Source organism: Suricata suricatta, chromosome 16, assembly GCF_006229205.1.
Source record: "Suricata suricatta isolate VVHF042 chromosome 16, meerkat_22Aug2017_6uvM2_HiC, whole genome shotgun sequence".
NCBI classification, from domain to species: Eukaryota; Metazoa; Chordata; class Mammalia; order Carnivora; family Herpestidae; genus Suricata; species Suricata suricatta.
Window position 1 is genome coordinate 56,117,377 of NC_043715.1, and position 11,740 is coordinate 56,129,116.

General features: G+C 58.2%; 2 protein-coding genes and 1 long non-coding RNA gene across 6 annotated transcripts in view; 2 read left to right on the plus strand and 1 right to left on the minus strand.

Annotated features, from left to right (window-relative positions):
• The window catches only part of TTYH1 (tweety family member 1), a 15,022-nt gene extending 10,070 nt beyond the window's left edge, over nt 1-4,952 (plus strand). Inside the window, exons 7-14 of one of the 4 annotated variants that reach the window (XM_029924650.1) lie at nt 277-352; nt 804-859; nt 1,001-1,093; nt 1,217-1,309; nt 1,763-1,807; nt 3,955-4,097; nt 4,326-4,371; nt 4,460-4,952. In XM_029924650.1, the coding sequence (XP_029780510.1) occupies nt 277-352; nt 804-859; nt 1,001-1,093; nt 1,217-1,309; nt 1,763-1,807; nt 3,955-4,097; nt 4,326-4,371; nt 4,460-4,498 (591 nt within the window). In that variant the 3' untranslated portion in view covers nt 4,499-4,952. The remainder of the gene's footprint in view (nt 1-276; nt 353-803; nt 860-1,000; nt 1,094-1,216; nt 1,310-1,762; nt 1,808-3,954; nt 4,098-4,325; nt 4,372-4,459) is intronic. The other 3 variants (XM_029924651.1, XM_029924652.1, XM_029924653.1) reach the window with 3 other exon arrangements.
• LOC115280133 lies at nt 4,917-7,400 on the minus strand. Its single transcript, XR_003903679.1, has 2 exons — nt 5,618-7,400; nt 4,917-5,311 (listed from the first exon to the last, which is right to left on the minus strand). It is a non-coding gene; the product is annotated as an uncharacterized LOC115280133 (long non-coding RNA).
• Nucleotides 7,401-8,678: 1,278 nt separating this feature from the next.
• LOC115279887 overlaps nt 8,679-11,740 on the plus strand; it is a 3,355-nt gene continuing 293 nt past the window's right edge. The window contains exons 1-3 of the mRNA XM_029924389.1: nt 8,679-8,812; nt 10,347-10,439; nt 11,319-11,727. Of these exons, the coding sequence (XP_029780249.1) occupies nt 10,402-10,439; nt 11,319-11,727 (447 nt within the window). The 5' untranslated portion in view covers nt 8,679-8,812; nt 10,347-10,401. The remainder of the gene's footprint in view (nt 8,813-10,346; nt 10,440-11,318; nt 11,728-11,740) is intronic.

The window sequence follows — 11,740 nt, forward strand, 5'->3', positions numbered from 1 at the left end:
CCTGGGTCTGAGGGAGGAGGTGCTGGGGGTCAGGATTCCTGGGTCTGAGGGAGGAGGGGCTGGGGGTCAGGACCCCTGGGTCTGAGGAAGGAGGGGGCTGGGGGTCTGGACTCCTGGTCTGAGGGAGGAGAGGCTGGAGGGCTGGACCCCTGGGTCTGAGGGAGGAGGGGCTGGGGCTTGGAACCCTGGCCACCCAAGGCTGGGGGTGGGTTGTTATCCAGTCACTGAGCTCTGTGTGAGTGTGGTCTGAGCCCTTTTTCCTGATGCTTCTCTCAGGGCCTCAGTGACTTCTGCTCCAGCCCTGACGCCTACATCCTGAACCTGACCCAGGAGGAGACTGGGCTCGACTCAGGTGATCCCATCAACCCAGCACAGGCCCTGGGTCCTCAGGCCTCTGCGCCCAGTCCCGCCTGCACTCAGTCTCTGAAGCTCTCAGCACCTCTCCTGATGGGCTGGAAAGAGAGAGGGATACAGAAGCTGGAGTCAGGAGAGGGGAGACCAGAGCAGGGGTTGGGCCCACCTCCCAGGACAGGGAGGAAGTAGGAGCCCAGCTTAGTCAAGGACAGAAGAACGGGTCTGGGGAGTGTGGAGACCCGCGGGTTTCTGACTGTGGCTGGAGAAGGGAGGGTGTGTTAGCCTGTCCCTGAAGGCTAGGCCACTGGGACTACAGCAGGGGCCTGAGCTGGGGAGAGGCCCCTGGCCCTGCGGGTAGAGAGACAGGGCCCGCCCCTTTCCCACCTGCCTCCTAGGGAGGCGCTGGGGACCCAGGCTCATGGCCTCCCCCTCTTTCCCTCCCGCTTCAGACATCCTGAACTATTATTTCCTCTGCAACCAGGCAGTCTCCAACCCCTTTCAACAGGTTAGGGGTACGGGCAAGGGTGCCGGGCGGAGGAGGACGGGCTGGGGCCTGGACTGCAGATTCGGGGGGCGGAGGCAGGCGCCAGGATGCTGAGGGGGCTGGGGGCGTCGACTACCCAGTCCTCCCTCTGTCTTCCCGCAGAGGCTGACTCTGTCCCAGCGAGCTCTGGCCAACATCCACTCCCAGCTGCAAGGCCTGGAGCGAGAAGCTGTCCCCCAGTTCCCTGATGCGCAGGTGCGCACCCCACCTCTCACCAGGGGAAGGAGGCGGGGCGGTGGGCGGGGCCTGCCGAGAGGGGCGGACCCGGGGACGTTGCAGCCTTAGGAGTATGTGGGGTAACACTCCACTCCCGTGCAGAAGCCTCTGCTGTCCTTGGAGGAGACGCTCAATGTGACAGAAGGCAACTTCCACCAGTTGGTGGCTCTGCTGCACTGTCGCGGCCTACACAAGGTGAGCTCTGTCCCCGTGTCCAGATTTTTCTTCCAGGGAGCCCTCTGGTCTTTCTCCCACTGACCCCGAGAAATCCTTACGTTTATCTCTATTATTTATCTGCCCTGTAGCTCTTCTCTACCTACCTACCTACCCACCCACCTACCCACCACCTATCTATAGCCTATATTCCTCCTTCCCGCCCGCCCCACCCCTCCCTCCCTCCCTTCCTCCTGGAGCCTGTGCAGCTTAGGGAACTCTGGAGCAAGACATGCCTGGGTTCCAGTCCTAGCTCCTGACCTCAGACAACTCACTGCCCACTCTGTGCCTCAGTTTCCTCACTTATATAACCGGGGTTGCAGGGGATCCGTAGCTGTAAAGCTCTCGTGGGTGGGGGAGGTGGGGGGGTCTCACCATCCTGAGGCAGCAGGGGTGGGCAGGCATCCCAGAGAAAGAATGGCTGGTGTCCTACAGGCTCAGTCGCTTTGGGCTCCGCCGCAGCCGTGTGTCCACTGGCAGGTGAGCGTCCCTGAATCCCGGTGTCGGCCCCCCCCCCCCCCCCCCCCGGTGAAAGGAGGGAGAGGACACTTGCTTTCCCTCGCGGGACCGCGGTCCTCCCTGCACAGGGCTTTGCCATGTGCGTGCGCTACACGTGGTGGCTCCCTGAGCCCTCTCTCGTGATCCGAAGGGAACGCGGTCATTGCCCCCATCTAACGGACATGGAAGATGAGGCTCAGAGGGCGGGTCTCCCACAGGCCTCCTTCCTCTCCCTCCGTGAGCCCCCGCAACCTCAGCCCTCTTCCTCAGCCTACCCCCACCTCAGGGCCCCCTGCAGCTCAGGCCTCTCCTCCCCCGGGGGACACATGCCTCCTCGCCTTGTGGTGTGTCCCCCACGGGGTTGCCAGACCTACCAAGCGACAAATAACCTCTTTACCGTTAGGCATGTCCCATCCATATTGGAAAGGTGCTGGTACTAAAATGTTTTGCTGTCAGGCATCTGAAATTCAAATCTAAGTGGGCATCCTGCCTTTGTTCTGGAGACCCTACCTGGGATCTGAACTGGCCCTGGGTGTGATCACATACATCCCTTCCATTGCTCCCACTGTCCCCAAAGCTTCGGAGGTCTGCACTCTAACCAGGGGATGGGGGGAGGGGGAGACAACGGAGCAATAGTCAGAGTTGCTGAACTCCTGAGCTGCAAAATCCTAGGAAGCAGCCCTGATTTTCCATGTAAGGGCAGACTGGGGCCCACAGACTTGTCCGTGGTCCAGGCCAGCACTGGGCTGGACTGCACTTCCCAAGGCTCCTGTGGAGAGGGAAGGGAGGGAGGGAGGAGGGTGGGCCGGAGTCTCCTCTTCCACTGGTGCACCGTGTGACCCTTGGCTTCAGTTTCCACTCTCTGGGCTTTAGGGTCTCCGCATATTAAAATCAGGATTGAGGGACATCAGTGATAAAGTGCCAGGAGGGTGGCTCTGGAGCCTCCCAGACCTGGCTCCAATCCTAGCTCTGCCCCTTCTAGCCTGTGTGACTCTGGGTAAGTCGCTTGCTCTCTCTGGGCTTCAACTTTCTGCCACTGCAAAAGGCAGCAGTGAGGATAGGTGCCTGATACAGTAACAACAGAACGCCCCACTGCCCTGACAGACCCCTCCTGTGGGCCACACTGGCTCAGTACCAGGCACCCCTGCCCCCCACCCAGGGGCTCAAGCCAGAAACCTAGGTACATCCTTTTTGCTGTCTGTCCTTACCTCCTACAGCCATTCCCCAGGCAAGTTCTGTTGGCCCTTCCTCTGAAACCCATCCAGACTCTGAGCATGGCTCCCTGCCACTGCTGTACCCTGGTCACCCCCTCACCTCCCGCCCATTTTCCCTGTCCCCCCTCCCCCATCTGTCCTCCTGAAACAGCTAGCAGCTGGGTGAGCCTCTCACACACAATCCGATCAAGTTCTTTCTCGGCTAAAACCCTCCAGTGACTCTCCTGCACACGGATTAACGTCCAGCCCCACGCCTCACCTGCAGAGGGCCCAGGCTGGTCCTAGCTCTGTCCCTCGGCACCCCCTCCCTGTGCAGGCCACAGCAGCCCTCGGACAGCTCCAGGGCTGGAGCGGAGACGTGCTTCCCTGGCCAGGTCAGCCCCCACTGCCAGGGACCCGCACTGCCTTCTGGTCCTCTCTCGGCTTCCTGTGATCTGAAATGACCTTGCTGCGTGCCAGGTGCCATTCTGAGGCCGTGGCTCTTCTGAGCGTGGTTCTGAGCCAGAGATCCTGCCCCCAGGGGACATTTGGCAGTGCATGGAGACATGTCTCCCTGTTGTCACAACCAGGGAGGGGATGCCACTGGCATCTAGTGGGTAGAACCCAGACGGGCTGCCCAACATCAGTGCGCAGGACAGCCCTGAACCTGACTGGGGCTGAGCTGGTGTGGCGGCTGGGGGCGCGGTGGAGAGGTCACGAGTTGGGTTTATACCTCCAGGTACAGTAATGACTGTGCTTGGAGCACCTCCAGTGTCCTAGTACTGAGTCCAGATGACAGGGGAGGAAACTGAAACACAGAGAGGCCGGGTGACGTGTCCAGCAGGGCACAGCCCGGTGGACTGTCTGAACCGGGACACTATGTGTTGGGGGGGGGGGAAGGGGCACTGCCGGCTGACCCTCCCCTGCCTACCCTAGGACTATGGCGCTGCCCTCCGGGGCCTGTGTGAGGACGCCCTGGAAGGCCTGCTCTTCCTTCTGCTCTTCTCCCTCCTATCTGCGGGGGCCCTAGCCACTGCCCTCTGCAGCCTGCCCCGTGCCTGGGCCCTCTTCCCGCCCAGGTCAGGAGGGGAGGGGCTGGTGGGGAGGGGTAGAGGTGGGGGGCTGGGCCCTCTTCCTGCCCAGGTCAGGAGGGGAGGGGGCAAGGGAGGGGCAGTGGTGGGGGGCTGAGCCAGGTCAGGAAGGGAGTGAGGGCGTGGTCCTGGGAGCCGTGCTTGGGGGCAGACACCCTGGTCGCTCGTGTTGGGGAGCCTCCTGATGGTCTCCCATCCTGCCTCTCTGCCACTCAGTGACGACTATGACGACACAGATGATGACGACCCTTTCAACCCTCAGGTAGTGGGCCCTTGGGGCTGGGGGAGGGGATGGGGGCCTGCACCACAGGCCCAGACCCCTCCGTGCCCCCTCCCCAATCTCCCCGCAGGAATCCAAGCGCTTTGTGCAGTGGCAGTCATCCATCTGAGCCCCTCCTCCACGCCGGACTGAGCCCGTGACCCCCACCCCGGTGAGCTTCCAGAGAGTGACACCGCGGCTCCAAGCCGCCGCTGTTCTCCTGTCCCTCACTCTGGGACTCTGGGCACCGGGGCGGCCCTGCCATCTTCATCAGCCCCTGTGTCTGCCTCTCCCTCCGGTTTCTTCACTGGCGGCCGGAGAAGACCCCACTGCCTCAGCCTGACCGGGCTCCCACCACTAACAGCATCTCTACCACACGCCCCTATGGAGGGGGCAGGCCGGGGCCTGGGGCTGGCAAGGAGGGGCAGCTAGCGAGCCCCGCACCCTTCGCCCCTGGCCATCAGGCCCATCCTTGCAGGGACACATGTGCCTGGCCCCAGGGTGCTTAGGGCTGTGACCTCCACTTGCGGCACTAACTTGGGAATGGGTTGATTTGAAATAAAAGGGAAAACTTTATTTTATAAGCAGCGGGTCCTTATTTCTCTCCTCCCTGATCTCGCCTCCTGGTTGGGGCCCACGAGACCCTTCACCGAGGCCTCCTGGCTGCCAGGCATTTTGGTTTCCATTAGGGCTCTGCAGTGACTCCAAAGGCATTGTTATTTTAAATAATGAGGAGGAGGAGGATTATGAGGATGACAACTTTTTTGCCTGATTCTAAAAGCAGGATGCAGGTCCTGACCCAGGAAGAGGCAGGTCTCCCTGGATCCGAACAGACGACCCAGAAATAGATCTCAGAGTGTATGTACAGGACAGAAGACAGATGTCAAGTCAGCGTGAAGGCGCTGCTTCGTTTCAAAGGTCTGTGGACACTGTGGATCCCCATCTGGAAGAAAACGTACTAGGTACAACAGGCAAAAACCTAAACGTAGAAAAGGGAAAGGGGCAGAAGTATCTCAGAGAGTAAGTAAGAGATTCTGTATCTAGTACACCTTGGTTAGAAGGGGAGGATTTTCAGCAAGCTCCTCTAAAGCTGGAAAGGAAAAGGCAATTTATTTGACAAATTGTGGAACTAAAAAAAAAAAAAACCAAAAAAAAACAACCCATAAAGCCAAGAGGCAAACTGGTAGTCTAGGGAAAAATCGTTTCAACACATATGGCAAAAAAATGGGTTATTACGGTTTCCCCTCACGTGTTAGCTGTGTGCATAGCTGAGATCCTCCGCGGGCGGGGCTGTGGAGGCGGGGCGGCTGTGGGGGGGGGGGGCACTCGGCCGGCTCCTGACACTGGGACGCTCCGATCCGTGACAGCAGGCTGCTCATGCGTGACCGAATCAAAACAGTAGAGGCCCTCTGACCAGCAGGCCTGCTTTGGGGACCCACTGCACAGAAGGAAAGCAGAGACATCTAAATCTAAGAATGTATGTTGATGGCTGTCCACTGCAACAAAACTTTGACTTCTGGCTAAACTGTGAGCTGAAGGCCACAGAAGAGGGCAAGTGGAATGAATCACTGAACGCAGGGGTCCCTCCCTGGCACACGACAGCCCTGGGCTGGTTCGGTTGGGGAAGGCCTCAGGAAGGCGAGAACTGAGCCGGGCGTGACAGGCAGTGGCAGCGCAGCGGACAAATGTGCAGGCCGTGATTGAGGGCCCCGCCTGCTACTTACCGTCAGGTGGCTGTGGACAGTCACTTGACCTGTTGGGGCTCAGCTGCCCCACCCATCAGAGCAGGAGACACAAGGACAGGTCCCCAGGCTCTCCTCTGCGATTCCAAGATTCATAGCTCTCCTAGACCGCAGGCCTCCCTTAACTCACAGGGCGGCAAAAATAGCCTAGCCCCCCTGCCTGTGTGAATGTTCTACCCTCCAGAAACACTGACGAGGTTCCTTCCCAGCGCCGAGGGTCCTGGGCACTGTGTGGAGTACGGGCCATGTTGCCTCTGGAAACCGTGAAAAATCCTAAAGCCCAAAACACAAACCCCAAACCCGAGGGCCTCAGGTCAGGGCCTCTGGGCCCAGAGTGGCAGATGTCAGGTGCCCAGCGCAGGGCTTGCCTGGGGGGAAGTGTCTGCTGATCTTCTCCATCTCATGCACTTGAGGAAGCTTTCAGGGTGGACTGGCCTGAAACCAGGACACAGAAACCCACAACTTCCAGTGAGGGGCTTCGGGGCCACAGGTATTGACTCACTTTCTCCTCTTGACCGCCAGCCAAGCTGGCTGACCCTGGGGGCTGCCCTCAGCTGTAGCTACTGGGACTGCTTTGATCTCACACGCCACCCTCTGGGAACTGAGAGTCCTTGCCCTCAAGCTGAAGCGCCCCCATGAAGTGCTGCAAATTCCAAAAGTAGCCTGAGATTTCAGGCCGCCTGATTTCTCTCCAACAGGCCCTGGAGTAACCTTTAACCAGGAAGCTTTAACCAAGAAAGAAGGCCATTTTGCCTAACCTCTACAAAAAAGAAATATACTTTCATTTTAAAAATCATACACAGGAGGACTTTCACTCCTAACCAAGAGGGAGGAACAGGAACTAGATTTTTCTCTCCTTCCTCAAACAACCAAAAGGCCAGACAAAATACGTGAAACAACAGGGCTCAGGACTCAGCATCAGGCAAAGGAGAGTGATCCTGACCTGGAAAACACCCGGGTGAGCCCTGAAATCACCACAGCCCATGGTCATCACAGTCTGGCCACCGGGCAGCCAGTGGGGACTTAGAGCAGAACACCTGCCAAAGGCCCCACCTAAAGCTGCTCTGAAAAAGTCTATTTAAAAAAACCTCAAACCAGAAGAAGGCAGGGAAAGGGGGGGAGGGAAACAAAGATGGGACAAATAGAAACGCCACAGCAAGAGGACAGGTATAAAGATAACTGTACCAGTAATCGTGTCAAAAGTGCCGTTATACTTCTTTGAAAAGGCAGAGATTGTTCACTTGGGTGAAAAAGAAAAAGGAAGGAAGGGAGGAAGGAAGAAACCCACCTTAAATATACAGTTAAAAGTAAAGGGGTTCTAGAGGTGCCTGGTGGCTCAGTGAAGCGTCTGACTCTTGATTTCCACTCGGGTCACAATCTCACAGTTTATGAGATGGAGCCCCGCATGGGGCTCCACGTTGACAGCTCGGGGTCTGCTTAGGATCCTTTCTCTCCCTCTCTCTGCCCCTCCCCTACACACTCTCGCTCTCAAAAATAAACTTAAAAAAAGCAGAGGGATGTTAAATGCAATGGGGTACTCTCGATTAGACTCTGGCACATATAGGGTACATTAGTGAAAACAGTAAAAATCAAATAAAGCTGCAGTTTTAGAAAATAAATAATAAACTTGGTTACTGTTAACCAGTAACGTGCCAATGTTGCTTTCTTGGTCTAGCAAGTATACGGCAGGACTGCGAGAGAACAGCATTAACGGGAAACGGGTGTAGGATATACAGAACTCTGAATGACCTTTGCAACGTTTTTGTAAACCCCAAACTCATCTAAAAGTCTTCTTTTTAAAGTGAAAAGAGAAAGAGATCAACTGTGCTAATTAACAAGATGATACGCAGTCATCAACACAACGATTTCTAATAGTAAAAAACGGAGGGAAACAGCTTCTGAAATAGCTACTGCCTACTATGGATACACTGAACGGTCCCTGAGCCAGACTGGATCGTGCCTCGGTCAGGATCCCGGATGGAAACCCAGGGCACACTGCTACTTGCCAGGTCCACATTTCCCAGCCTGGGTGTGCCACTTGCCCACCTGTACAGACCCATCAGCTTAGCCCAGGCCCCCGCACGCGTTTACTCCGCCGCGGCCATCTGCTGCTCTCGTGCTCCCGCGACGGTCCCCGGGCCTTCCCTGTCGCCCGCCTGCGTTTGCCTGCACGCGCTCCCGGCCGGGGCGCCTCTGCGGTTTACTGTACTAGGGAAGCTCCCCTTCCCGCAGGCTGTTCTCAACGCCTTTCTTGGACTTCACCTTTCTCTGCCCCGGGCTTCCAGAGCTGTGCGGCAGGTAGCCTTACACTCGTCCCCACGCTAGTTCGTGTCTAGAAACAACGGTGGCTACCTGAGCCAACACAAGGGTGCGCGTGCGGGTACAGGGCCGGCAGGTCCCGCCGCGCGTGTCCCCTCGGGGCCACCGTCCCCCTCAGTCTTCCGGCTTGCCTTAAACACCCACGCGTCCTTGCGCAAGCGAGGGGGGAGTGGTGGTGGGTGGGCTCAAGTGAAGCTCACGGCGCCCATTGGCTGTGCAGTGTCAAGGGGGGTGGGGCGAGGCCTCCGCCTGACGTCATGACGCCGCGGTCAGAACGTCGAAGCCTAAGGAAGACAAGAACCTGCCGGGTTGCGAGCATTTGTGCGACCGTCTCGCTGTCGCCGTGGGCCGCTGCTGACGAGTCTAGGGGGCGAACGGCTGAGGTGGGTATGGGGAGCGGCGGGCGGTCGGGCGGGGACGGCGTTTCCTTTCGGCCCTCCGCCCAGCGGGTCCCGAGGCCTGGTCGGCTGTCGCAGCAACGGACGCCGCGCGCGAGCGACAACAGGGTGTGGCGGGCCCGGGAGGTCACTGCGCCTGCGCACCCTGGCGCCTGCGCGGTAGGCCTCTGCTGCCTTCCACCCCTGCCCTCGGAATTTCTGGGCCCCGACCGCCCCATTCGCTCAACCCCCAGTGACCAGGAGGTTCCACCGGGATAATGGCGTTGCCCTGGGCGACGCGCGATCCTGCTACTGTCTTTTCCACCCTGGAGACGCCGTGCGTACGCGCGACGCGGCCGGGGCGGTGGCTCTGGAGCGGGTCGCCGGGATCTGCAGGGACTCTTTATCCACCTGACGCCTTTGCCCCCTCCGGGCCTTCTAATGGCCAGGTGCCCCTCGTGGCCGGTGCGGGTCAGACCCGCCCAGGACCCTCCGAGCCCCCCCTCCCTCAGGCTTTCCTCCCACTGTTTTTCTGTCCCAGGCCTCCCCCTTTCGCTGTTCCTCTCACTGTCCCCACTCATCACCCCCTGACCCCCGCTTCTGTTTCTTCTTTCAAGCCTTTCTTGGGGCTTCTTCCAACTCCAGATTGCTGTTCCCGTCCCCTCCCTTGTGGGACTGTTGGGTTCTCAGGCGGGGACTCGCCTTTGAACCCCCCCCCCCCCCCCGCTGCTTCTCAGCCTCTCGAGTTTTGCGCCTGAGGCACCCCCTTAACTTTCTTGCTCTTTTCTCTACTCCACTTTTGGTTTCTTAAAGAAGTTTTGGACGTTTTCAGGCATCTCCGAAGTTCTCTCTGCAGACCTCCAACTGAGGGGATTGCCTCTCCCCTCCGCTGTTGGAGACTTTTCTAGCTTCAGTCTCCTGAGAGCTTTCTGGAAACACATTCCTTCACTTTAGCGGCTCTGCCCCCTGGCGATCTCCACTTCTCCCTGTTTCTTGGAATAACTTCCAGAAGTCCCCTTTCTCTCAGTTTTTCCCCCCATCTGTTCTTTGGAGTTCTCTCTAGGTTCCTATAGATGCTTCCCTCTTTGCAGCCTTAAGGGTTCATGTAGACTCTGCTCCTCCGATCATCCTTTTTCTTCTGCTTCCTCTCAGAAGCGGTCTTCCTCTCTGGATTTCTTTTCAGCCCTTACCTGAGGCCCCCACCTCACCCGCTGGACCTTTCTTCTGTCTCAGGGTTTCCCTGGATCCTCCCCTTTCCCCACGTGGGTTTCAGGCCCTTCTCTTTCCCTTTGGGAGAGTTCCTTCAGACTTTCCTGTTTTCAAATCCTGTGTTTTCCGCCCAGAACGCTGCAGGGAGGTAGGGGTCTTCCCCTCACGCAGAAGCCCTTTGATTCCACACCCAGAATTCTCTCCACTGAGGCCTTTTCTCCTGGTGGCTCCTAACTTCTCAGACGCTCCCTTTCTGCCTGGCTCCTCCAGTCCCCAGTTCGTGGCTTGTTTCTTGCACCTTCTCGAGTCTAACGTCTTCTTTTTCTCATAGACAGTGAAAAAGCAGTCTGGCTCCTGAGGTCCACCCCTTATGCCCCAAGGTCCAGATGGCGGCCAACGTGGGTGATCAACGTAGCACGGATTGGTTAGTGTGGCTGGAGGGGCAGAGGCGCGAGGGGAGGGCGAGAGGAGGTGAGACCCAGTGTTGTCCTCTGGGCCGGCTCCTCACGCAGCCTGGGCAGAGTGGGGATGAGGTCCTCTGGCCACCAGGGTCAGGGAAGCCTTTGGTTGCAGGAGAGAGTCAGGTCTTCACCTCTCTGAGCACTTTTCTTTTTCTTTTTCTTTTTTTTTAATGTTTTTTTTATTTATTCTTGATACAGAGAGAGACAGAGCATGAGAGGGGGAGGGGCAGAGAGAGAAGGAGACACAGAACCGGAAGCAGGCTCCAGGCTCTGAGCTAGCTGTCAGCACAGAGCCTGACGTGGGGCTTGAACCCACGAATGTGAGATCTGACCTGAGCTGAAGTCGGAGGCTTAACCGACTGAGCCACCCAGGCGCCCCATCTGAGCACTTTTCAAAATCCACAGTACAGTGCTTATTTCATAAAACTGCAAGAACCCATTCAGCGAACTGCAATTAAGGGGCAGTCTCCAGCACCTAGTACCTGGGTTTTTCTGCTAATAGTTTGGCTTCTCCAAAACCGCATGATGATAGTCTGCTGGCCGGGGAGGTGTCAGCCAGAACCGACCAATGAAACCCTTAGGCCTGCTTGGCGCCAGGTGCTATGTTAACTTCTGTGGGGACTGGTAACCTTTCCTTAGGTCTCTAATCTGTGCCTCACAGAAGGGTGTGATGCAGAAACTAGGTGTCAGCGCATCATGATGAAAACATGCGGGGTTAAAAACCTGAGGCTTCAGTAGGTGGTGCAGGCAGAGCTGGGACTCCAGCCTGGGTCAGCGCCCTCTCTGACTTGCCCACCACGTGCAGGGAAGAGCGAGACTGACCCAGTGTCCCTTCCGTGCAGGTCCTCTCAGTACAGCATGGTGGCCGGGGCAGGCAGAGAGAACGGCATGGAGACGCCGATGCACGAGAACCCGGAGTGGGAGAAGGCCCGCCAGGCTCTGGCCAGCATCAGCAAAGCAGGAGCTGCCGGCAGCTCCGCCAAGGCCAGCAGCAATGGGCCCGTGGCCAGCGCTCAAGTGAGAAGGCACACAGTGCCTGGGCGCCCCGCGCGGGGGCTGCTAGGGGTGGGGCACGCTTGGTATTCTCTCGTATCACGAGGGCAGGGTGTCCTGAAGAGGTTTGGGAGTCGTCAGATAAGGGAAGCAGAGTCTGTTTCCTTGGAGAGCTCAGGGCGCCACATGGTCCTCATCCCGGGGGATCAGCCTGAAGAGGGGGATGTGTCCGGGGTCTCCGAGGTGACCCAAGTCCACGTGGTCCTCATCC